This window comes from Panthera pardus, unplaced genomic scaffold (genome assembly GCF_024362965.1).
Source record: "Panthera pardus isolate Hobbes unplaced genomic scaffold, ASM2436296v1 HiC_scaffold_6, whole genome shotgun sequence".
Classification (NCBI taxonomy): Eukaryota; Metazoa; Chordata; class Mammalia; order Carnivora; family Felidae; genus Panthera; species Panthera pardus.
Window position 1 is genome coordinate 81,111,995 of NW_026526991.1, and position 26,614 is coordinate 81,138,608.

The 26,614-nt window shown below is 38.1% G+C and overlaps 1 protein-coding gene and 1 pseudogene across 2 annotated transcripts in view; one reads left to right on the plus strand and one right to left on the minus strand.

Moving 5' to 3' along the window:
* Positions 1–3,617: 3,617 nt before the first annotated feature.
* STK38L (serine/threonine kinase 38 like) overlaps positions 3,618–26,614 on the minus strand; it is an 85,371-nt gene continuing 62,374 nt past the window's right edge. For both annotated transcript variants that reach the window (XM_053894603.1, XM_053894602.1), the window contains 11 exons: positions 25,907–26,029; positions 25,385–25,468; positions 17,983–18,106; positions 15,992–16,146; positions 15,525–15,627; positions 15,286–15,347; positions 12,841–12,958; positions 12,292–12,415; positions 10,770–10,865; positions 7,439–7,530; positions 3,618–7,334 (listed from right to left, as the gene is read on the minus strand). In XM_053894603.1, coding sequence (XP_053750578.1) covers positions 7,207–7,334; positions 7,439–7,530; positions 10,770–10,865; positions 12,292–12,415; positions 12,841–12,958; positions 15,286–15,347; positions 15,525–15,627; positions 15,992–16,146; positions 17,983–18,106; positions 25,385–25,468; positions 25,907–26,029 — 1,209 coding nt within the window. In that variant the 3' untranslated portion in view covers positions 3,618–7,206. The remainder of the gene's footprint in view (positions 7,335–7,438; positions 7,531–10,769; positions 10,866–12,291; positions 12,416–12,840; positions 12,959–15,285; positions 15,348–15,524; positions 15,628–15,991; positions 16,147–17,982; positions 18,107–25,384; positions 25,469–25,906; positions 26,030–26,614) is intronic.
* On the plus strand, positions 23,820–24,158 carry LOC128774900 (60S acidic ribosomal protein P1-like; annotated as a pseudogene).

The window sequence follows — 26,614 nt, forward strand, 5'->3', positions numbered from 1 at the left end:
ATAAATATTAAAGTAACTACCCATTAATGAGCTCCTAAGTGACTGGAGAAAATAATTACATTATTATCATTTGAAACTACTCTTGGAGGGCGCCTGGGTGGCTCAGTTGGTTAAGCGTTAGCTCAGGTCATGATCTCCAGGTTCGTGAGTTTGAGCTCTGCATCCGGCTCTGCGCTGACAGTGTGGAGCCTGCTTAAGATTTTCTCTCTCTCCCTTCTCTGCCCCTCCCCTGCTTTCTCTCTATCTCTCTTTCAAAATTAAAAAACAAAAAAGCCCACTACCTTTTCTTCCCTGTCACCCTCCCTCCCCCGCCCCCCCAGCATTCTATGGAGGGTCAATACTGGGGAAGATTCTTGTTTTTGCTAAGCAGGTTGATGAGTGGGAGCGCAGCTGGGAGAAACAGGGAGGCCAAATGTGTTTAGAGGAGTAGATGGGCCCACTGTGGGCATCTGGTGTGGAGAAGATAGCTTGAGCTTGGCTTATGAAGGGGAAAGGAAGCCAAGAAGGTAAGTGCAGGAGGGTATACTCATGAGAAAGGGGAAAGGAGGCAGCGGCACCTGCCACGGAGAAATTTGAGAAAAATCTTTTAAAAGGGTATTAAGGGAACTTCACTGTGTAATGAAAACCTCTTACATTATTGCCCTGGAAAGTAGCAACTTTAGTGAAGCCTACTCTCCTTTTCAATGCTTTTGGAGTTGACTTCTGTTATTAAAAATGGGAACATGTAGCGATCAGCCTTAGGTGGAAAGTAGGGCTGCCCACAACATGCAGTTATTTAATGCACTTGTTCACAAACAATTTATAGAGCGCTGCCGTGGACCAGGTTCTGCTGTAAAGCACCGACTGGTACTTCACCCACTGTGCATCCATCATGTCATTTAGATGTTCTCACAGCAATTGGTCAGGTGGGTATTATTTCATTTTGGAAAAGCCCAACCAGCGTCCTTAGCTCAGTGGTTCCCAAAGTTGGATGTTCATGATAATGTGCAGAATTTCAGACCTGCCCCTAGAGATGCTGAGTTAGTAGTTCTAAATCCTTGTTTCGGATAAGCTCCCTAGTTGAGATGTTTTGACTACTCTACTTCAAGAAATATGGCTTCAACTTGTCAAAAATCCATTTTCCTAAGCCTAGGTTGTGGTGGGGTAAGTTGTATATGTATTCCTACTAGCCAGAGACCAGAAGTAGCAATAAACTAAAATTCTAAGAAAAATACAAAAAGGGGCAAGCGTGGTTGTGTGGACAGCTCTTTATACATTGGAGTTACTGCTTAATGTTATTTTTCCCTTAGAGATTATGTTTGTATGTGTGTGATAAGTGTCAAAAGCTGAACTAAGTTTTACGTTTGCAGGTTTTGAACACTCTGAAGTATGGTATCCCTGATCCTCCTCAGTCCTTCTCATATTGTATGGAATTGGATAGGAGTGATCTTCAAGTTCTATTCATGGTTATCTTACCCAAGAGGACAAGAAAGGAAAAGGTCAGTTTTCCTTTCCTGTTATGGGTTCCTCTGTTCGGAGAAGTCATCCTATGTTCAAGGGGTTCATAAGGAACATTTTAATATGAACAGTAAGGTAATTGAGAGAAATATTGTGGTAGTTAGCACAAGCTCACCTGAGGAATGTTTTGATTTCTATTAGTCAAAGCCCCTCTACCCAGGTTAGACAAGGCAGTTGAGCCAAAATTAATTAGGCCACCCCACTCCTGGATGGATCTTGGGGAAGTACATTGATGAGCATCTCTATTACTGATATTAACAGCAGAGGGGAAGATGGACCAATGAAGAGATGATTAGGAGCTGGGAGGGATGGCAAAAGCACTAAACAGACCAACCCCTGGTCACTGGGCCATGCATACATCTATTCTGTTTGTATGAGGTCCAGAGACCCGCCCCTATGCCTGGTTCTCCAATGGACAGGAAACCTGAGATTATAGTAGCTGAGCTGTGATCTACACAGTGGTACTTAGCACTGCTGTTTCTGATAGGCCAGGAGACATGTTAATGGATCAGCTTTCAGTTCATATGTAGCAATGGGAGAACCAGCAAGAACATCCAGGTACAGTGGCTTAAGGTGAGCACCATTGCTATAAACATGTATGGTACCCTTTTGATTATCTTGGAGCTTGGTAAAAGAAGTCCAGTTGGTTCTGGTATCAGGTGGCCATGGGCTTTAGGTAAGCCTCACCCTGGTACCAGGGATGTGAATCCTGATCAGTTTTAAGTCAGTCATCAGGAACAGATGGATGACATAATCATGACCAATAAAATGTGGGGGTTACATTGCTTAGAATGCTTCTAGAAAAGATTGTCCTTTATTTTAAAAAGAGGGTGCAAGAAGTAGTTTTTTTTTTAAGTTTATTTATCTTGAGAGAGTGTGCATGCACGAGCTGGGGAGAGGCAGAGAGAGAATTCCAAGCAGGTTCTGCACTGCCAGCGTGAAGCCCGACGTGGGGCTCAATCCCATGAACCAGGAGATCATGATGTGAGCTGAAATCAAGAGTCAGGTGCTCAACCAACTGAGCCACCCAGGTGCCCCAAGTAGTTTCTAGGGACTTATGTGTTGTAGAACGATTTGATGCTTGGGGTCCTTGTATAGCCATTTAGCCTTTCTGAAAAACAAGACCAAGGACAAAGCTAACACTACTAACAAAGTAGAAAAATGGAAAGAACCTGTGCTCTTGATATTTTCAGAGGCCACATTGACTACCCTGGAAGCTTCCTATCTTGTGTCTTCATGTTACATGAGATAATTTTCCTTATTTTTAAGGCCGTCTTGACTTGCATCTTCTGGCACTTGCAGTCTAAAGTACCCAAAGTGACAAGTCTGTCACTAGCTTCCCATGTATTTTTCTGAGGTCTAGAAGCACATGAGGTAATTTGTCAATGAGGCATGCTGTATGACTGGGGGGAGTGAAGGAGCTCTGGACTTGGGTTCACGAGCAATTTATTACCTGGGTTTGGGTTAAGTCATGCTCAGCCTCATGTTCGTCATCTATAAAATCATAATTATGTGTATTTCAGGGTGGTCGTAAAAACCAAAATAATGTTAGTGACAGTACTTTGTATACAAATGTGAGTTCCCTTTATCAGAAGATGCTCTTGAAAGAAGATGCACTTAGTCTCCAAGTTTGCTCCAACGTCCAAATTTTCACATTCGGTTATTTCACTGTTTTGTCTTCACAACGGCATTATTGAATGATGTAAGTCAGGAAGGAGCACAATTAGGATCAGCAGGATTCTGACAGGCTCCCTCTGAGCTCAGTGGAAGGAGTATCATCACCACCCACAGGACAGGATGTCATGGTACCTGGGTACTTGGGCTACTTACATCACTAGTTTCCATGCTATTTTGAGACATTTTAAGTTTAATTTTGAGGCATTTTCAATTTCAATTCTGCTTGCAAACTAATTTTGGCTAGGTGGGGTAGTTGTATACAAACCTGTACGACTACTTTGATTGTTCAAACATAACGCAGTTGAAACTTCAAATATTCATTTTGTTCTCGATGTGATATTTAAGTGGAAAAGTTACACATATTTACAAAATAGTTTCTTGAATTTTGAATAACACCTGTCTCAAAACTTGAAAATAAAACCAAAACACCTCATCAATAGAAATATTATAAACATAGTTTTTATTCTTTTCTTACCTTCAATGAAAAAGGCCTGATGCCACCAAAACATTTTTGTGAAACTCAGTATCTAAACACAGAACTTGAGAGCCCAATGATTATTTTTCAAGACAAATGCTGAATAATTTATATTGCTTTTAAAAAATAACTAAGATCTATTTTTATTACTTCAATTTCTTCTTAAAGTAGCAATATGCCCTCACATTTTTTTCATACAAATCTAAAATATATCTAGTAGTCCCAAGTGTTTTGTATTTACGTTTGTTCTAAGTGTTTGTTTCATTAAAACTTTTCAGAAATAAGTGCACTTCTAAAGAGAAAATAAATGTGAAATAAAGACAAGAGGAAATAGTCATGGTTATAGAAAAACAGTTGTTCTGAATGTTCTGGACCTTAACAACTCAGAGAGAATGTGTTTAGATGCTAGGGGGTCTCTCTGCTGATTCAAATCTCAATTCATTAATTTATAGATCATCCAAAGAAAAATCACCAGTTCTTCTAACCGGTAGATACTGCTTGATCGTTTCATGGTTGTCTACAATAAAACACCAAAAATAAATGAACTTAATTTAAATTCACAGATTTACACGAAGATATATAGATGTTTTAAAAACAGAAAGAGTATTCTATTATGGAAATAAATGATACCCTATCTTAAGCCTTAGCAACCAAAAAAGTTTTGAGTATTCCACATGTTATTTTCCATTCAACTAATAGCTTATTAAATCGGCTATACATTCCATTCAGAAAAGGTTGATTGATAAGAAATTCCTTGTTTTCAGATAGCACTATGCTCCAATGAATTTAAAGACTTTAAAGCTATGTTCATAAGAAAAGCATAAAAGAAAAATAACATAACTTGCTTTAATACAAAGGTTTTTTTTAATAAAAAAGTCAAAGTCTACATTAAATCAGGAAATCAATAAATCTGAATTATACAAGCTTTCTATATACTTAGAAAAACCAAAAACACACAGTTTATAATAAAACTCTTTAATTCAAAATAGAGTCTAATTTAAAGAAAATGTCATTATGCCCAGTTGATTAGATTGGGTTTGTCATTTAAATTAAATGGTTCACCTGAAATATGGTTAAGTGTATAATAGAGAAACTTCAATCTGAGGGGTACTTTGCAAATTATCTAGCTAATTTGCATCATGAATCAAATTCTTAGCTTCCAAAGGGCAGACACAGTCTTTAATTGCTTTTAGATAGGCACTTAAGAAATGCTTTTGACAAGGAGGAAACCCCAAAGATTGTGAATCACTCTGTCAACTCCAGGGAATAATGAGACTCTAAACAAAGTAAACTTTCCAGAACTGCCCTTCCACTGCCAAGAAACCATAACTATTTCCAAGTTCTTACTGCTAAGAAAAATGAGGGAGATAGAAACCAAAATGCTCTACTCTTACTCGATTAAATAGTAAACTTCAGCTCTCTCTCTCTGTCAACTTGAATTAATGACACTTTTCTATACTGAAATAATTACTATATTACAACTAAAGAGTGATGTAATTTCCTCCTATCTTACTCATTCACTATCACACTAGCAAAACAGTCTGTAAAAAAAAAGGGGGGGGGGGGAGGGGGGATGAGGTGGGGTGAGAAAATCTTATAAAAGTGAGAAGTTACAGAGTTTTAAAAATCAGATGTGGTTATAATATAATTTGACCAGAGTTGGTCAAATTGAGATAACCCCAGAATTGTAATAGTTCTCTCCTACTCAGCCACATGATCCAAACAAGAAAAATGGAGATGAACTATTAGATGAACACATAGTAAGTACCAAACAAATACTAGGAAGGAAGGAAGGAAGGAAGGAAGGAAGGAAGGAAGGAAGGAAGGAAGAAGGAAAGAGAGAGACTAGGTGGAGGAAAAAAAAAAACAACCCAAACCCCAGGATGGCCCTGCTGAAACACTGTGGAGCTACCTCGCAGCAACGTTTATAAAAGCTTCTGTAGATGTACGTAATGATGCTATACAGTGCTTCCCCATCAAGAACACACCTACAAATAAGTCATCATTTTAGATTTTGATCACAGATAATTTGTAATGGTTGTAATTGCTATATCTTTAAAAAAAAAAAAACTTATCAATTAACAGTTAAGACAAATGTTAGGCCATTCTTTGATAAAATGTTGCTCCTCAACTAGTACTTTTGAAACCAGAACCTCAGAGAGTCATTTTAGAATTAAAGCGTTGAGCTAGAAAAGATTATTTCATTCTTAGGGAAATAGCTGAAGAATTTGATGCTGAAGGCACCCCCCCATCCTCTCCTCACAACCCGCCCTCTGCCCCACCTGTGTTTACTTCCTTAATTTCACTTACATTAACCACAGTGATGTAGCTGAACATGAACAATATTGCCCTTGAATAAGCTTGACCTCTATCAAAGATCTGTCGTGTCCGAATATGGCATTCCCATAGGAAAGGAAAATCTACTCGGTGGTGAACACCCACTCTGTTCAGGATCTTTGGTACATTTGGAGTGTAAGAAAATAATGGCACAATAATACAAGTACTATCAAAGGAAAAATTTTTCACCAAAAGAAATAAAAGTTAACCGGCCATGATATGTAACAACTTTCTAGAAAACCAAAGTAAACAGGTCTTTGTTCTTTGTAAGTCCATTTACATGATCAGAAGATTGACATTTAAAAAAATAGTTTAATAAAAATACACCAGTTCTACAAGCAGCCTTCATGGTCGTTTCTTAAATTCAACTCACCATAATCAAATCAAAATAATGCCATGTCCTCTTGTTAAAAAAGAAGTCCTTTTGTCACAAGAAAAGCAACTTTACATTTCATATAATACAGTACATCTCCCTATGAATATACAGACTACGTATATAAAGGTCATCAGTATTTCTGAATGCAAAGTAAATATATTAGTGGAGTGCTTGAGTGAAGGTGTTAAACTTCCTCCTTCTTATAAACCTGTCACTCCCAACTGTGGAGTTTGTGAAATAACATGATGATAAAGTCTATTTTTTAAAGAACCAGTGTATTTCCTTTCTAAAATTTCTTAAGACCATTACAGAAATTGTCTTCAGATATATTCATTCTACTTATGTCCAAACCAATAGGGCAAGTATTTGAACACCAACTATGGAAGATGGCTTTTTTTTGTGATTATCTAGACCCATAAGATTTGCAGTAGAACAGCGATACTGCGGTGCTACCTACAGGTTAGCCTACGCTGCTTTGAATGATATGTTTCTCCTGAATCGATTAGAGGTGTTACAGTACAAAAGCCACAGCACACACAGGCAGAATGGACCTTAATACGCATGTAGGCAGTGCAGTTACAGAGGGATGTACGTTTCTTTTATTCCAGTACCTTCATATAATAAAGTTAACAAAAATAATAAAATATTAAAAAAAAAAAAAAGCCAGCTGGCACTGCCAACCAATTCCTGTAGTAGTCTCAGAAATCCTAATCCTGTAGAATTTCCTCTTGTGCTCAGAAGCACCACTGTCCGGGAGTATTTCAGTGTCTTGTTATCTATGCCAAGCAAGCCTGGTGATGCAGCTACCTGAGTTCTCTTGGTTGTGGGCGAATGTGATCTGCGTTCATAATTTCCCCGCTTTCATGTAGGTGGGGATAGAGCCACGCTGAGTCAACCCTTCAAACCTTTTATAGGTATAATTGAGAAAAACCCAGTCTTTGGATTTGTAGTCCGGTTCTGTGGTGTTTGGCACTAGAAAGATAGGAAAATTAACCAAGAGCAAAGGAATTTCATTAGTGAAAATGGCAGCATCTTCATCAACTGTTATCAGTGTTAGTTGTGTTACAGTATCTTACCTGGTTGTAAAATATCAGATTCAGGAAAGTCATCAAAATTTGAAGTATCATCAATGCTTTTGATTTCTATAGGGATTGCTGCTGGCCTTTCCCTATAAAAAAGTATCAAGTAGCATGGTAAATTTTCCTGAACTCTTGATTTTCCAAAAAATAACTCTACTTGCAAATTCTGCATGCTATTCTGTAGCTATCAGAAGAGCCAAGGAAATTTATCGTGGCCTTGAACACTGTTAAGTGGATTTCATAGTTGAGTATGGTATTTTATTAAAACATTACCATTTACTTGGAGTTTCATTTCTTTGTACCCAGACTTTCTCATGCTGTTTTTTTATTTAAGTAGAAAAATAAGAGGTAAAGAAAGGGAAAGTTAGAACAGAAGAGATTTTGTCCAAATGATTTTATAATTGTATAAAGTATGCTGGACATTGTGGGTACTGGATTCTATCTAAGTAATTCAGAAACAGGATTCTTCTAGTAGAGGATCCATACATTAAAAGTCATGTGTAGAGGGGGGCACCTGGCTGGCTCAGTCAGTGGAGCATGTGACTCTTGATCTTGGGGTCATGAGTTCGAACCCCACACTGGGTGTAAAGATTATTTTTAAAAAAAGATATTTGGGGGGAAAAAAAGCACTTTTGGGAAATCAAGAGGCTCATAAGGTCAAAGGACTAGACATGTGTGATGAAATCTAAATCCAAAACCATATAAATTTTAAGGGAATCAAGGACATCAGGTTAAAAAAAATTAGTCATGAAAATGCCTTATCATGATAAAAATGTTTAAGTACAGAAATAGCTAAATGAAGCTATCCATTTCTATTGGAAATATCCATTTCTATTTTTTTCAACAAACACTTGACTCGATGTATTAGGTGCTAAGTTAACAAAGCCTGTTATGTAAAAATATATTTTTCCCAGAATCATTCTAAGTTATTCATAGTTAATGTGGTAAATTAATAAATTTATATTAGTTTAGTGAAAAGAACCATAGACTTTGGTGTCCTAATCTCTTGTCATTAACTAGCTGCGTGACCTTAGACAGACAAGTCCCTGCTCTACAACTATTTCCTTACTGTCAAGGTAAGAGATTGGACTAGTGGTCTCTAAGTGTCCTTCCAACTGTAAAAAGGGGGGAATCCTACTTCTGTTCAGTGAGATGAGGTAGGCACAGAATAATGCGGCACAGCAGTGAAGAAGAAGAACCAGGACTCCTAAATCAAACTACCTTGGTCCAACTCTGGTTAGGAAATTCTTGCTAGATTATTTATTACCTGTGGCACCGAAGGCAAATTACCTCTCCATGCCTTAGTTTCCTCAGTTGTAAAATAGACATGATAATAATAGTACCTATTTTATAAGATTTACTATGAGGATAAGATTAAAAGTGCACAAAAATTAACAACTCAGAAAACAACAGATGCTGGTGAGGATGTGGAGAAACAGGAACCCTCCTGCACCGTTGGTGGGAATGCAAACTGGTGCAGCTGCTCCGGAAAACAGAGTGGAGGTTCCTCAAAAAATTAAAAATAGAACTACCCTACGACCAAGCAACAGCACTACTAGGAATTTACCCAAGGGATACAGGAGTGCTGATGCATAGGGGCACTTGTACCCCAATGTTTATAGCAGCGCTTTCAACAATAGCCAAAGTATGGAAAGAACCTAAATGTCCATCAACTGATGAATGAATAAAGAAGATGTGGTTTATATATACAATGGAATACTACTTGCCAATGAGAAAGAATGAAATCCTGCCATTTGTAGCAATGTGGATGGAACCAGAGGGTATTATGCTAAGTAAAATAAGTCAGTTAGAGAAAGACAGATATCATATGTTTTCACTCATATGTGGAACTTAAGAAACTTAACAGAAGACCATGGGGGAAGGGAAGGGAGACAAAATAGTTACAAACAGAGAGGGAGGGAGGCAAACCATAAGAGACTCTTAAATACAGAGAACAAACCGAAGGTTATGGGGGGTGGGGGAGGCGGGGAAAATGGTGATGGGCACTGAGGAGGGCACTTGTTGGGATGAGCACTGGGTGTTGTCTGTAAGTGATGAATCATGGGAATCTACCCCAAAACCAAGAACACACTTTACACACTGTATGTTATCCAACTTGACAATAAATTATATTAAAAAAAAAAAAAGATTAAAAAAGCACAAAAGTACTTAGAATAGTGCTGGACATACAATAAGTGATCAAAAACCACTAGTTATTATTACAGTTATTATGCCTAGCACATTGTAGGAGTTCCAGCGAAGATCTGCCTGAAGTGACACAGAAGCTGTCTTAAGAGATGAAAAGGAGCTGGCCCAGCAGGGCAGGAGTAGGGACAGGAACAGGGAAGAGAGAAGAGCATTTCAGTAAAATGAAGTGTAACTGACAAAGCCCTGAGGTGGGAGGAGTGGGAAACACCACACTAGATGCCACTGCTACAGATGAGGAAAGAGCCACACCCCACAGTCCTGAAAGCAGTTAAGGATCCTGAATTTTATTCTAAGTGCAAAGGGAAGGAAGAGAACAGCACGATCAGATTTATGTTCTTAAATTGTCACTGTGTGGAGAACAGTCCAGAACTACTGAAGGTGGTTTGGCCATTAACTGAATAAAGACCAATGCTCACAATGAACAACTTCAAGCAAATTCTTTTTTTTTTTTTTTGAGAGAGAGAGAGAGAGAGAGAGCACAAGTTGGGGAGGGGCAAAGAGAGGGAGACACAGAGTCCGAAGCAGGCTCCAGGCTCTGAGCTGTCAGCACAGAGCCCGACACGGGTCTCGAACCCACCAATGGTGAGATCGTGACCTGAGCCGAAGTCAGACGCTTAACCGACTGAGCCATCCAGATGCCCTACTACAAGCAAATTCTTACAAGTTACTTGTTTCATTTCACTTTTGCCCACAATGTTTAAAAAAGGCACTGTATCTTCTTATAACTTCATAAAGAAAATGGTATATTAGAGAGAGGTACAGTATACAGTGTGATGTAATAGGACAAAAATGAGGGGTTGTAGTGTGAAATATAAATACGTCTCTGTTGTGCTAACATCAGCCTGTATCACGTAACTCTGAATACAAAAGTTGAAACAGATGCACAATATGTGGTTTTCCCCTTAAAGTGGACATTAGCTAAAATGAGTCATTTAGCTATCATCAGGAAAGTCTCACCCCATATAACCCAGAAAACACTGATTTAACAACATTATAACCGTGTTACCTCTTGTATTTAATCTAGTAGAACCAAAGACAAATTGATTGGTAAATCCAGTAAAAAAAAAAACCAAAACCCGTTTTTACTAAGACCTCTCCCACTCACAGCCTATGAACATACCTGATGTGCCCCCAGTCTACACCTTCAAAAAAAGGATGACCTTTTATTTCTTCAACTCCACTATTTCCAATTCTGTTTTCAGAATCAATACAAAATCTAGAAAATGGAAACAGAGAAATGATGGTATGCAAATTACATCTAAAGTACTCTATTTGCATTTTTTCAAACACTTATTTTTCTTCTCAGTTTACTGAAGTTAGCTGTTTATTGTGGGAAATGTGGGAGAAAATAGAAATCCTCTGTAATTGCACCGTACAGAGATAACTTACTGTAAACAGTGTGAAACCATTTCCTTTTAGTCTTTTATTACGATTTTTAAAATATGTTAGTATAGTAGTCACTGTTTTAGGGCTATATATTTTCACTTAATATACTGAGAAAACTTCCCAAAACTATTAAATATTCTTTCTTGACTTCATTTTCTAAAATTTGCATATAGAAATATTACACTCTATGTAGCCAGTCCACTATTATTGAATACTTCGGTGGTTTTCAAGTTTTCATTACTAAAAACCTATCATGATAAACATATTCTACCTAAATCTTTACACACATCATCTGCACAAGCAAAATTCTTAGAATTACTGGGTCAAAGCTCATATACAGTTTAAAGATTTTTTTTTTTTATAATATGCTGTCAATTAGCTGTTGTCATAGGTTGTCCCAATTTATATTCCTTGGAGCCATTCACAACAGTACCAAATACTTCATCTTAGTTGAGAAACAGAATGAAATCCTTTGCTTAGAAACAATTTCCTACATAGACTCATGATATAAAGTAGCAATTTTCTTCCCCTTTTCTCTTTAATGAGATAGCGTCACTGCATTCCAACAGGAGTGACCTTTGAAACAATACAAATTCTTCCCTCCTTTTTTTTTTTTTTTTTTTAAGTTTATTTATTTATTTTGAGAGAGGGAATGAGCATGTACTGGGAGGGGCAGAGAGAGAGAGAGGGAGAGAGAATCCCCAGCAGGATCCGTGCTCTCAGCGTAGAGCTCAACTCAGGGCTCAACCATGACCTGAGCCAAAACCAAGTTAACCTACTGAGCCACCCAGGCCCCCCACCCCCTTCCATCTTCTTAACTCTTACTGTTTTTGCTGCATGCTTCCTTTTAATTGTTTGCAGTTGTTTTTTTTTTAAATTTTTTTTTTTTTAACGTTTATTTATTTTTGAGACAGAGAGAGACACAGCATGAACGGGGGAGGGGCAGAGAGAGAGGGAGACACAGAATCGGAAGCAGGCTCCAGGCTCTGAGCCATCAGCCCAGAGCCTGACGCGGGGCTCAAACTCGCGGACCGCAAGATCGTGACCTGAGCTGAAGTCGGACGCTCAACCGACTGAGCCACCCAGGCGCCCCAATTGTTTGCAGTTTTAAAAAAAAACACCATTTCTTTATTGATCTCTTTGTATAGATCAACGGTGATCCTTTTCTTCCCACAAAAGTAAAATGAGATTTAATCTTTTAGGTACCTGTGATGATTTAAACTATGACAAACTCCTCTAAGGAATTAACCACTAACCTAAGAATTAAGTCCTTGGCTTTCTCAGATATAGGAACCTCTGGAGGAAATACCAAAGTTTCTTTCCAGTTCATCACTTTTCTATATGTTTCTTGAGGAGTTTCAGAGCAGAAAGGTGGATATCCTACATATCAGAGAAAACAAAAGTTTTATCAGCTTTTATTATCAAATATTCTATACCTACTACATATGTGCCACAAGAAACACAACAGTCCTAAGTGCTCTATTCAATAGTAAAAAATGTCCCCATTCATCAATTTGTAATCAAATTGCTAATAAAGGCAATAAAATAAAGGATTTAAAGCACTGCCCCCTTTACCTGAAAGGCCATGCAGATATAATTTTGATACAGGGGAATTCTGGTTACATACCCTCTTCCTGAATCCCTACAGAGCTCACTGGTATTTATCGTGTATTTAACATTGGGGGATGTAAAAAATTGGTTTCAAAGAGTTCAGATATTTTAGCCCATGATATCAGCAGTATGTTTAATCAGGGGCACTCACAGAAATTTATACAGTATGTACATAAGCAGATGGTAAAACATACCTATTAGCATTTCATACATAATCACTCCCAAAGACCACCAGTCACACAATTTGTTGTAACCAGTCTGCATAAATACTTCTGGAGCAATGTAATCTGGTGTCCCAACTGTGGAATATGCCTGCAAAGGAAGAGCTTATCAAACCAGCACACTTAAATATTTTTTGAAAGATCTGAGAATGGCTCACTACTGGAAAAAGCAATATATACAGAAGTTAATTTTTCATTTAATACTTGTTTTGCATGTTTATCATGTAGAAAGCTTAGTGATAGGAACCAAGCCAGATAATATGTTATTTAAGATATGACTTCTGCCCTCCCAAGAAGCTCAATGAAGTTATTTATATATTTAGCCATAAATCCTGTGGAAATTAGTAAAGGGAGAGAAAGGGAGAGCTCACTAAAGCAGACTTGGGATACTAGAAGGGGGAGCTATACTACCCGCTGTCAATTACAGATCCCATCAGAAGAATCCTCAATCACAGCCCTAACAGTGAAGAGAGGATACTACATCTCCTATGAGAAAACTTGCCCTGCAACTCCGCCAAGGAGAAACCTTCACCACCTTGAACTCTTGCTCTTTTCCAATGGACTTTTGCTCAAAACAACCCCTTCCAAATCCTCGTCCTTCTCTTAAAATACCATTCCTTTTCTTTGCTGGACTGGCCAATGGTTTCGCCATAGCTTGTATGTCTCAAATTGCAATTCTCTGTTATTCTCAAATAATCCATTTTTGCTGGTAAAGTAATTGTTTTATTTTTAAGGTTAAAATCCATTTCAAAAAGAATAAGGAGGTTGAGCCCAGTGGGCCTGGGTTCCCCACTCACCGCTGATGTGTTCTCAAGCAAGTTATTCAACCTGTCTGAGCCTCAGCTTCTGCTTACAGAAAATGGGAGTAATAATACCTGTCCTAACTCCATTGATAGGAGGACGAAACAAGAAAAGGAGTGTGCTTTATAAAGTGCAACCAGCTACATATATAAAACATCCAGTCTTTTCATTATAAACCTAATTCCAGGGCATTTCATTCTTAATTCATATAAAATGTTACAAAGACAATTTCTTTAAGGCAGTAGTTCTCAACTAAGGGCAGAATGCTAGGGACTATTTGAAAACGTGTGACAGCAGATTTCATCATTCCAATGACCTGATGGGGGTGCTGACTGGCATTTAGTTGGAAGGGGGCAGCAGAGAGGGGTTGGGGAGGGGATGGGAGGGTAGGATACAGGATTTAAAGAATTTCCTGCCCCAAATACTGAGTCCCCTCTACTTCTCCCTTGGTAAATAAACATTGATAGAAGTCATGATGATGCCATGAGAATTATAAAACATGTACAGCAGTAATCACCTGTGAACGCTCTGTAAGTAGAATTCCCACCATATTTTTAAGCACTATTCATTTTTCCCCTTAAAAGTAGGAAATACTGCAATTCTTCTCTCAGTTGTAAAATCTGATCTGAAAGTGGCACATTTAAAAGTAGAAGGAAGTTTTTGTGATTAATTCACAGCTCCAAATATTAAAAAAAAAAAAAATTTTTTTAAAGCTTTTAAAAACACTGAAATGCTTTTACAAACACAGAAAACTTGCAATTAACTACGTGGGCCAATGATAGAATGAGCTCAATCATACACAGGTCATTTTATTGGTTTGAGAGGGTATCAGACCTTTCAGTCTATTTGCCTTACCCAATACTCAGAGAAAATACTGAATTAGTTTCCTTCTCATCATTGGGTTGAATTTAACAAATATTTACAGAGTGTCTATATGGGCAGGCATTGTATAAGAAATCAGGAAAACAAAGTCAAAAGGCACATTCCTAACCCTGAGAATGTTTATGGACCTAGTTAATAGCATAAAGGGAAAGAGGAAAGGGCACAAACAATTCTTATATTTGCTAAGTAATAAAGGAGAAATAGTTTGGGTAAACACAGTTTTATCCAACTTCCATTAAAAAAAGTATTGGAGTTTATCTGTAGTAAAGTCTGCTCTCTAATTTTATTTTATCTGCTTTATTGCAATACTGTTAACATGCCAAACTTCCTATTTACTTTATCTATAAAGAAGTTCTTAGAGACACACAATCACCTTACTTATGCTAATTGATATGTTATTTCAGAACAAGTATGAAAAATGGAAAACACAAGGCATTCACTACAATCACACTCATGTCAGTGAGTTTTATATAAAGTGCTAATTACTAGTAAACAGATGACTTAACAAGAGATATGAGCCATAAAATAAAGTTAAATCACAGAGTTAAAATTAGCAGTCACTTTAAGGGCAAGGCAATGCTACAGAGAAACTAAGAGAACTACGTGATTCCAGAAGAAGCTCTATCATTGCTACAAAGTAAGTGCTAATCATTGTGAAGATATAAAATGATCCAGTGAAACCCCAGTGAAATTTGAGGACTAGGGCAACCTTTCTTAAAGACATGTCTGACTTACCAGTTGTCTCCTGTTCTTCTTCCATGTTTCTGCTTTCCTCTTGGAGTTCATGTTCTGAAATGCTAATGTCAACAAGAGAGAATTGTAATCATGAGGGAAAAACTCTACCAAAAAAACAAATTCAAACATATACAAGTAAAATACATTGGTTTAAGGAGTGAGGGGAGAGAGAGAAGTTTTAGTTCTTAACAACCAGCTACACTATGTTAACCTGAAAAAAAAAAAAAAATCAAACTTACAGAAGTCACTTGGCGGGTTGTGTGTAAGGTTTCTGTAGAATTCGGTCCTATGAGCTTTCTTTAATCCCGTGCATAAACCAAAATCAGATAATTTTACATGACCCTAAAAAAAAAAATAACTAGTAAAATCAAGATTATATTAACTTTGAAAGAAAGCCTTATTATAAATTTTTCTTTTAAATGCAATCATTATAAACATTCTTAGCTTAAAATTCATATAGGTGATATGTAAAATTAAAAATATTTGATGATGATGATTTTTAAAAGTAGAAAATGTTAGAAGATAAAGATAGCCATACTCCCTTGATGTCATTTCACTCCGGAGTCCTGTCCTATTACATCATTCTATGACATCACACAGTTGAGTGATGACATAAATTGTAGTTGCCCATTTCCAATCACAAAATCAGCTCTATTACTCCACAAAATAATCAGCAACCCAATATTTCACCAGTTTATTCACATGCCTTGGCATCCAATAAAAGGTTGTCTGGTTTAATATCCCGATGGATGAAACCCAACTGGTGGATTGCATCTATTGCCAGAACAGTCTCTGAAATGTAGAACTGTGTTTCCTCTTCTGTCAAGGTATCTTTTTTCATTAGCAATGTCATCATGTCACCTAAATAAAGAAAAATAAGTATCATGTATTAGAAACACCTCAAGCTTTCTCCGCATCTCTACAACCTATGCCTGATTTTCACATTTTATGACCCACCCAGTATATCTCCAACCGTTTCTAGGGCCAAGTAAAAAAAGTTACATTGCATTAGCAAAAGTTTCACGACATCTAATGATTTTAAGGTAGAAAGTATGTGAAGTCAAATCAGAGCAGAGATGATCATGAAGTGATATCCTCCACTCAACATCCAGAATAGGATAATATGCTGAACTATGAAAATGAATCAGAGTAAGCACGCCAGAAATGGGATGTATTCTTTCAAATTGAAGTCCCAAAAATATTCAGCGCTCTTCAGTCCAGCAAAAATAGAACATCATCCCACTAAAAGACACTCTTTTATTTTCCAGGAATTTTTTCTTTAAAAGGGGACAAAGAACAAACAATAGTGAATTTACAATTCAGAAATGACAACTGTTAATATTTTTCATGATAGTTCAAGTCTTTTAAAAAACAACAAACATGTGGAAGTGTTCTTCATCCTCCATATCCCATTTTATTCCCCTTTCCCTTTTTGTTGAGTAACCATGATCATGGATTTGGTTTGGTGGGTAACGTTCTAGCTTATTTTTAAAACATGTTTTCATATATATATGAAGTGTATATATATATATGTATATATATATATATATATATGAAATATATATATGAAATATATATATATTGATGTATGAATTTACAGCCTTTTACATATTTTTTTAATTACATAAATGGTACATGTAATTCCACAGCTGGCTTTATTACTCCACTGTTTCCGACATTTTCTTATTGAAACGAATAGAGCTCCTGACTTTTAACAACTGTAAAATAATTCATCACCTAATCATGCCATATTTATTCAGTCTACTAATGGTCATTTATTTTGTGTGCAGCTTTTCACTGTCCACAACAATGCTGCAACGAACATCTTTCACAAATCTGTTGTGCACATGTCAGGGAGAATCTCCAGGGAATACACTGGTTGTAGAATTGCCGGATTGTAGGACACATGCACTTTTCACTTCACTGGTATCTACAAACTGCTCTCCAGAAGAGTTAGAGATTAATTTACGTGGAAGAGAGGCCAGTTTCTCCCACAGCCTCATCAGACTTTTAATGTTTTTACTATCCAGATGAGTGTGAAATGGTATCTCATTCTTGTTTTAATTTGCATTTCCCTAATATAAGCAGAGTTGAATACTTTCCTATATATTTATAGACTAGCCTGAGTTTCCCTTCTGTATATTGTCTATCATTTGCCCATTGGGTTTTGGGTTGTCTTTTTCTTTCTTTTTTTTGTTTTTTGTTTTTTTGTTTTAGTTTATTTTCTTTATTTTAAGAGAGAGAGCACGAGCAAAGGAGGGGCAGAGAGAGGAGAGAGAGAATCCCAAGCAGGCTGACAGTGGGCTCAAGCTTCAAACCATGAGATCACGACCTGAGCGGAAATCAAGAGTCAGACGCCCAACCGACTCAGCCACCCAGGCGCCCTGGTCTTTTTCCTTAGTGACTTTATTGTTCTTAACTCTAGACTTGTAACAATCTAACTAATTATATACTGTAAACCCAGAATGGTAGTATATAAAATGGTAGTATTTAAAATTTAAAAAGGATTTATCATTCTTTCAAAATAATCTGATTTGTGGTAAAAATTAGATTATGGGAGGAACTAGAGGAAAACCATGACTGCCTTTGTAAAACCTCACAGCTAGGAATGTAACAGCGAACCTAATCGACAGGATAATAATTACATATAAAGATGTGCTTGCGTCAGTCTGTCATTGGTATCATGTTTGCTTTTACCTCCGGGGAGAAATTCCATGATCAGATAAAGGTTCCTCTTATCTTGAAAACTGTAAAACATCTTCACCACCCAGGCACCATCTGCTTCTACCAAAATATCTCTCTCTGCTCGGATATGGGCCACCTAGATGAATGTATTTTGAAAAAATAATTGCAACACATCATACATTTTTCCAGTTCACCTCTTACAATTATCCATCCAGTTCCTTAATGGTTGTGAAGGGAAGCGGGAGTTGTAGAAAAGATTTGAAATACATACGCATGTTCATAATCTCATTACATATGGAGAACCTCCAGAAACCGTTTATTTTAGCTTTTATCTTTAGGCCTGGAAAAGTGGAATCCACAAGTTCATTATAGGAAGCTGAGGCCTCTGAGGTAGAAAAATGATTAGTCCAAAAACTTTCCAACCAGAATCCCCATTTGCCAAGGATCTTGGCTTTGTCATACACATTTCAGGCCCTGGCCTGACTTTTACAAGTTAAAAGTAGTAAGCAATGCTTTACAGATTGGTAAGACAAAGTCATGGTCCTCAGCAAACTAGTTTTAACTGTTATTGGTCAAAGAAAGGGCCTTTTGTGGTGGTTAAACATTTGGTCATTTTTTTTGTAACAAGTAGACACATTTATAATAATTTTGTATGATTTTGCTAACTATAATAACTTTATGTTATTTTGTTAATTAGAAAACCTCTAGAATATCTATAAACATGATATACAGCAAATTAGTGTAACCTTTGGGGGTTTTGCTACTGACTTGTCAGACACACAATTACTAGGGACACTTCTATGTGAACATTTTAAGTCTGAAAAATTTTATAAACGGTAATTTGTTGGGTTGGTATAATCAATTTTCAGATGCTTTTGCATTAATATATTTATACATTCTTTTCAAAGATCAACAATAATATTTGATTTTATCCTTTTACTATTCCCATTGTGCATTATTATGAATTCTGGCCCAAAGCACATGAGAACCCAGATTTCATAAATCTTTTCATGATAATGAAATATGATCTGCTTAAAATGTCATATTTGGGATTACTGTATTTATTACCTGGTGCAATAAATGCTCTGAGGGCAAAGCATAGGAACAACAGTTGAAAACTAAGAACCTGTTTTCTGGCATCAAAAACCCTTACAACCTCTATGGATTATGTTTCATAAAGTGAAAAATGGTATCAAAATTCTTAGCCATTGCCTTTTACAAAGCATTTCTAGGTTAGTAAAGGAAAAACCTCAAACCTTTGATGCTGCATCTATGGTGCTGTCAGGAAAAACTACATCATAAACTTGGCTTGATTATTTTTAAATGCTTTAAAGTCAGATTACAGGATGTTTTCACAATGGTCCTGTTTTCAAATAATAGGAAGTTATCACACACAGTAATCTGGTACCACAATATCAGGGAGATAATGTGCTACTAAATTTTGTGGACTGGTTAGTATTAAAGTAAATGTAATAAAAACTTAAAGTAATGACCTTTTAGAATTGAGTGGGAAAAGGTTTTCTAAAATGAAATTCAGTGGTGGCAAAGGCAGATTAATTTACAGGGGGGGGAAAACAATAACACAATGCAAAATAGACTGGATGTTTGGGCTCCGGTGGGATTTTCCCTGCATAGGAATGAAAAATGGTCAGAAGCTCTTAAATCTCTGGCAAAATATTCAAGATTGGTGCTATCCAATAGAAATACACTGCAAGCCACATATATAATTTAAAGATTTCTAGTGGCCACATAAAAAGTAAAAAAGAAATGGGAAATTTTTTTTCTTTATTTAAAAAAAAATTTTTTTAATGTCTTTACTTTTTTAAGAAAGGGAGAGAAACAGAGCACAAGTGGGGAAGGGGAAGAGAGAGGGAGACACAGAATCCGAAGCAGGCTCCAGGCTCTGAGCTGTCAGCACAGAGCCTGACATGGGGCTTGAACTCACAGACAGTGAGATCATGACCTGAGCTGAAGTCGGAATCTTAACTGACTGAGCCACCCAAGCACCCCAGGGGAAATTAGTTTTAATAATATAGTTTATGTAACTCCATGTATCCAAAATGTTATCATTTCAGTACATAATCAATATAAAAAATTATTGAGTTTTTTTGTGCAGAATCTTCAAGTTTTGGTATGTATTTTCCATTTACAGCACATCTCAATTCAGACTAGCTATACTTAAGTGCTTGGTAGCCACATGTGGTTAGTACCTAAAGACTGAACTGCTCCTTTTGTCCTTCCTCCAAAACCTTACCCAGGACTAATCCCATATGGCTTAGTTAGATCCTGTTAATCTCTTTGTCTCTGAGGCTCTACATCTTGACCCAGACCTTTATTCTTATCATTATCTGTAATTCTCTAATACAATTCAGTATTTCAACCTTCCTTGAGTTCCATACCTCTTCCCTCTAGAATCAGTCTGTCTTCAAAAAAGTCCCCTATCATCTCACCTCTGGATGGTTCCTATCACCTTGTTATCCTGACTGAAACTAGGCTGTCTGCTGAGAGTTCTGTCTTCCTGCACAAGGAGTTCTCAGGAATGGCCTGCTTTTCTTTCACATCTTACTTGGTGAGGCGGTAGGTTTCCTGCTCATTTTCATGCTGCATCTGAACCACTGTGACACTTTCCTTCTCTGCAACTCTTTTGAAGTGCATGTTGTGAAACTCCATCAGCCATCATCTATCCTCACAGCTATCATTTATAGAACTCCCAGTCAATCCCTCTCATTCATGACTTCAGCTCATGGCTCACCAACTTCCTTTCCATCTTTTCCACTCATGGATAGATTTCAACATCCATAAGGATGAACCATCAGCTACCCTATCTATTGACTTCTTCCTCATCCTCACTGATCTCTTCCACCACTGCATGTTGGTCAGCCACCCATGGTAACCTTCTCATTACAATAACTGTATCCCCTCTAAAATCTCAATTTCGAGGACCTTTTTTTTAATGTTTATTTTCTATTTCTTTTTGAGAGAGAGAGGGCGCAGTGGGGAGGGGCAAGGAGAGGAGAGGGACAGAGGATCTGAAGAAGACTCTGTGCTGGCAGCAAAGAGCCTGATGTGGAGCTTGACCTCAGGAACCAAACCATGAGATCATGACCTGAGCCGGAGTTGGAGGCTTAACCAAATGAGCCACCCAGGAGCCCCCTCCCTTTTTTCGATCCTTATTTATTTATTTTGAGAGAGTGTGAGAGACAGCGAGAGCAAGAGAGTGCATGTGAAAGTGAGGGGGAGGCAGAGAGAGAGGGAGAGAGAGAATCCCAAGCAGGCTCTGCACTGTCAGTGCAGAGCCCAACATGGGGCTCAATTCCAGGAACTGTGAGATCATCACCTGAGCCGAAGTCAAGAGTTGGACACTTAACCAGCTGAGCCACCCAGTGCCCCAAGGAACTCTCTTTCTGATCTCCACCTTTTATCCTTCCAGATCTCTTATTCTTGTACTTCGATCTCCCTTCCATGGACTCTACCACTTTTTCTCTATTAGTCTCCTCACAATCTCATTTCTTTTTCTATCCAGCCTAGATTCCATCATTAGGATCACTCTTACAAATGCTTTAAACTCCCTCGTCCTCTTCCTCCACTGTATTTGCCTGGGAAAACATCAACCCTGATTAAACTCAAATTTCTGTCTATTCTGTACCTACCCCAGAGCAACTAAGTATTACTACAGAAAAGTTACCCAACTATGCTAACTGGTTTCACTTTACATTCCTGACTGCCGATCTCAATGGGTATTCAACTGTATTTCCCTAGCTTTCACACCATTCAAATCAATAGTTGTGACTATTTCACAAATTCTCTCTCCTTACACCTCCAGCTGGCTATCTACTAAGACATGATGGCCTCACTTATTTACACTCAGGCAGGAACTTGGCACTTGGCACTACTAAATCAACCACCTGCATTCGTTCCCACTTTCTCTGCCTCTCCTTCCTGTTTTAGTGGATAGGTACATGTCTACTCCTACCAAAGATCAACTCTTCTGTCTGCCAGTGCATTCCTATAATTATCTGCTCTCTCCTGCATCTTCAATTTTCTTTCTAATGGATTCTTCCAATCAGCATCAAACACTTCTGTCTTAAAAAGAAAAAAAAAAAAATCCTCTTTACCCTAAATCCCACTTTACAAATCTGTTCTTTGTTCTGCTTCACATGAAAGATTGATCTGTGCTCACATTCTCCATGTCTTGCTTCCTTTTTGCTTTCTGTTACACTATTTCAGTCAGGCTTCTGCCCCCCAATCCACTGGGAATGTCTTTGCTGAGCTATTAATCTCCATATTGGGACATCCACTGGCTTGTCTTCCTCCTTGTACTCTCTCTGCAGCATTCAACATAGTTGACCACTCACCTCCCTCCTTTAAACACTTTCTTCTCTTGGCTTCCATGACACCATGTTCTCACAGTCTCCCCTGCCTGATAAGATGTTCCCTGTTGGTCCCCTTTGCTGGTCTCTCTTCTGCCTATTGTTCTCTAGGGCTTGGATCCAGTCCCCCTTTCTTTCTCTATCCAGATTTTTTTTCTAGGAAATTTCATCTTGTCCAATTACTTTAAATATGATCAATATATTGATGGCTTCCAAAGGATATTTCTAGTCAAACTTCTCTCTGTATTCTAGCCAACTGTCAACTCAATACCTCTTCTTGGAGATCTAACAGGCAGCTCAAACTTAATATGTCACAAAAGAGAACTCTTCATTCCCCTGATCTCCAAACCTGTTCTTTTTTCATTCTTTTCTAAATCAGAAATGACACCATCATGTACCCCGTTTCTAAGTGAAACTCTAGGTATGATCCTGCTTCTTCTATTTTTTCCTCACTACCCTTACCCCTCCTCTCATCCCCTAATATAGAGGACATCACAGAAAATCCTGCGGACTCTTCCACTAAAACATACACTTAATCTGTCAGACTTTTCTTCAGCTTCACTGCTGCAGCCCCAGGATAAGCCACAATCACATTCTGGCTGGAGGTGCCACACAGTCTCTTACTGGTTTCTCCGCTTCAACTCTTGTTTCTTCTGTCAGCAAGCAAAGGGATTGATTCATCTTTGTAAAACATCAATGCCACTCCTCTGCTCAAACAAAAGTGTCCTCCCCTCGCATTTAGAATAAAACCCAAACGCTCTGCCTTGGCCTTCAAATCCCTGCGTAATCTTGTCCCTGCCTACCTCTCCCACCACTCTCCCTGCACTGAATTGTAGCCACAGTGGCTTCTTTCTCTTCTTTGAGCAGGACAAGACTATTCTTGCTTCAGGGCCTCTGCATTTGCAGATATTTGCTCTACCAGATCTTTATCTGTCCTTCTTTCTCATTACTCAGTCTTTCATCAAATATTCCCTCTTTAGAGAAACAACCCCGATCTAATTCATCCTCCTAAACCCAGGTCATCTGCATTGATTTACCCTTTTGTTAAAACTTTTGTCATAGTCTTTCTCAATCCTATTTGAATTGAAATAGCTGTCTGCCTATCTCCCCACTACTAGAAAAAAACAAGGATCAAAAAAGAAAAGAAAAACCAAGGATCAGGTTTGTCCTGTTAACCACTGTATTCCCAGATCCTAGAGCACATTATGGGCACATCTGGCACATCACAGGCACCCAATAAATACTTGTTGAGTGCATGGACTAGAAATAGTGAAAGAACGCAGTGAAAATTCAAGAGGGCCATGTTTAAATGAAAATCAATAGCATACTGCTGTAATAGCCAAGTAAGCTTCGGGTGGGGCTTTCCTCAGCTGCCACTAAGGTGCTCGGTCCTTCAGAGGAAGCTAAGGCCACATTGGGGTGAGGCCCTCAGTTCATCCAGAAACTAGCACCGGGCCAGACATAGCACTCATCTGCACCATGGCCTCCGTCTCGGGGCTGCCCTGCTCCTACTCAGCTCTCATCCTGCAGGACCATGAGTGACAGTCACGTAGGATAGGATCAATGCCCTCATTAAAGCAGCAGGTATAGATGTTGAACCTTTCTGGCCAGGTTTGTCGGCAAAGGCTCTGGCCAACATCAACATCAGGAGCCTCATCTGCAAGGTAGGAGCTGGTGGGCCCGCCCCAGCAGCCGGTGGTACACCACTGGGAGGTCCTGCTCCCTCCACCATGGCTGCCTGGCTGAGAAGAAAGTGGAAGCAAACAAAGAAGAATCAAAAGAGTCTATGATGACATGTACTTTGGTCTTTTTGACTAAACCTCTTCCTCAACCTGTTCAATAAGAAGCTGAACTGGTAAGTAAGCTTTAGGCAGACACTAAAAGGCTGAAGTAAAGAATTAAGTAGAGAGAGGTGTTATCTTCCCTCTATATCTCCATTGTTGAGTCCTTCCCTAGTATATAGAATCAATTTAGGGTTCTACAGAGTGTCCACCCAGACTAGACAGAGGTGAGTACATAAAGTAATATTATTGATGTTTTCAGATTTATGACCAACCCTTAAACCGCGTTAAAGTCACAGGAAACATGGAGAGTCCAGGAGTATGAAATTAGAGGGGTTACAGATTTTGGAAATATGTAAAATCAGCAAACTCTCAGGAGACCGGTCTTGCTTCTAATGTGACAGGGATAAAGGAAGCTGAGAACTGTCGTTTATTTTCACTGAAGTCAGCAAAGAAGGTATTTTGTTATGGACTGTTTGTGTCCCTCCCAAACCCCCCAAATTCCTATGGTGAGGCCCTAACCCCCAGGGTGACTGAATTTGGAGATGGGGCCTCTAAGGAAGTAATTAAGGTTAAGTGAGGTTATGGAGGGAGAGGGGGATAGTGTCCTTATACGAAAAGACCCCAGAGAGCTCACGTTTTCTCTCTGTGCACACACCAAGGGCACTTAGTGGGAAGCTATCTGCAAGCCAGTAAGTGCGCCTCACCAGAAAGCAAACCCTGCCATGACATTGATCTTGGACTTTCAGCCTCCAGAACTGTGAGAAAATAAATTTCTGTTGTTTAAGCCACCCAGTCTGTGGCACTTTAGGCACTTATGGCAGCCTAAACAGACTAAGGCATTTAAAAAAAATTTTTTTTTATGTTTATTCATTTTTGAAAGACACAGACAGAGCACAAGCAGGGGTGGGGCGGAGAGAGAGGGGGACACAGAATCTGAAGCAGGCTCCGGGCTCCGAGCGGTCAGCACAAAGCCCGATGCAGGGCTCAAACTCACGAACCGTGAGATCATGACCTGAGCCGAAGTCGGATGCTCAACCGACTGAGCTACCCAGGCGCCCCTAAGACGTTTTCAGATTATAATTTGGAAGAAATTTTAACTTTCTTGAGAATTGAGAAACAATGAAACAAGCTATCAAAAAAATTAATAGGACTATATATAGTAAGACATGTAGATTCCTTTTTATAAATTCCAATATTTACATTTACTCTAACACCTAGTCAGTGGTGCTCCTTTGGTTACATGTGTTAAAGAACTCATACCTGCTCTTTTTCAAGCATATCAGCTTTTCTCAATATCTTCATTGCATAGATATGGCCTGTATCTTTCTTCTGAACCAGCCGCACCTAGAATGTAAAAATTGATCATACTATCAATGTTAAACGGTCATTACTATTGATTTAGGAGCAAAAGGTAAGTTTCTTTAAAGAGATCAGTGGCAATTTGCCACTGCTTATATTTTAGGAATTTCATTAAAATTAAACTATTTTGCTATATTAAACTATTTTAATATATATTTTAAACTATCTGAATGAAGATAGATACTTTCAATAGCAGTGCCTTTAGAAAAGAAGTAATCTCGGGGCACCTCGGTGGCTTAGTCAGTTAAGTATCCGACTTCAGCTCAGGTCATGATCTTGTGTTGGGCTCTGTGCTGACAGCTCAGAGCCTGGAGCCTGCTTTGGATTCTGTGTCTCCCTTTCTCTCTGCCCCTCCCCTGCTTGCACTCTGTCTCTCTCTCAAAAATAAACAAACATTAAAAAAAAAAAAAAAAAAGAAGTAACCTCTCCAAATGCTCCTCTTCCTATAACTTTCAGAGACTCAAAGTCATCCAAGCCAAGTCTGGTCCTCTTGAGACGTAAGAACTCTGTTTCCTTTCGGGCATGCTGTGATCGGCGTAACTTTTTCTATTAAAAAAAGAATTTAAAAAGATGATTTTGTTTTCAGTGAAGGCTATAGTGTTAAAAAACGAGATACATCAAAATGGAAGTATCTTAAATATTATTAAAAGATGAGATATATAAAAATGGGAGTAAAGTATCTTAAATATTATCTTAAATTTACCAAAGTTGAGTATTTGTTAAGCCTGGAAAGAATAAAGCAATCTTAAGAAACTTTTTCATTCTTAACAATTGATAAATCTTATTCTTCAGGTGGATTCCATTAACTATTTCACCTTAATGAGCTCATCACATATTTCATCTACATGCTAACTTAATTTATAAATAAAAATTAAACTTTAGGAAATGCCAATAGTATTCTGATAATGAATTTTACAGTCAGGCAATCTACTTTGCTTCACTTCCCTAATTTCCAAGGCTGTTCTTCCCTAATTTCCAAGGCTGAGACTTAGGACACCAAAATAACAAACAGCATGTTTCCATAGAGATTTGCTTTTGACAGAATTTTTTCTTAGATAAATTTTAATAAACTCCTTGAGATTTGGCACACAACTTCCTAAAAATATGAAACTGCCAAAAAACATAATGATT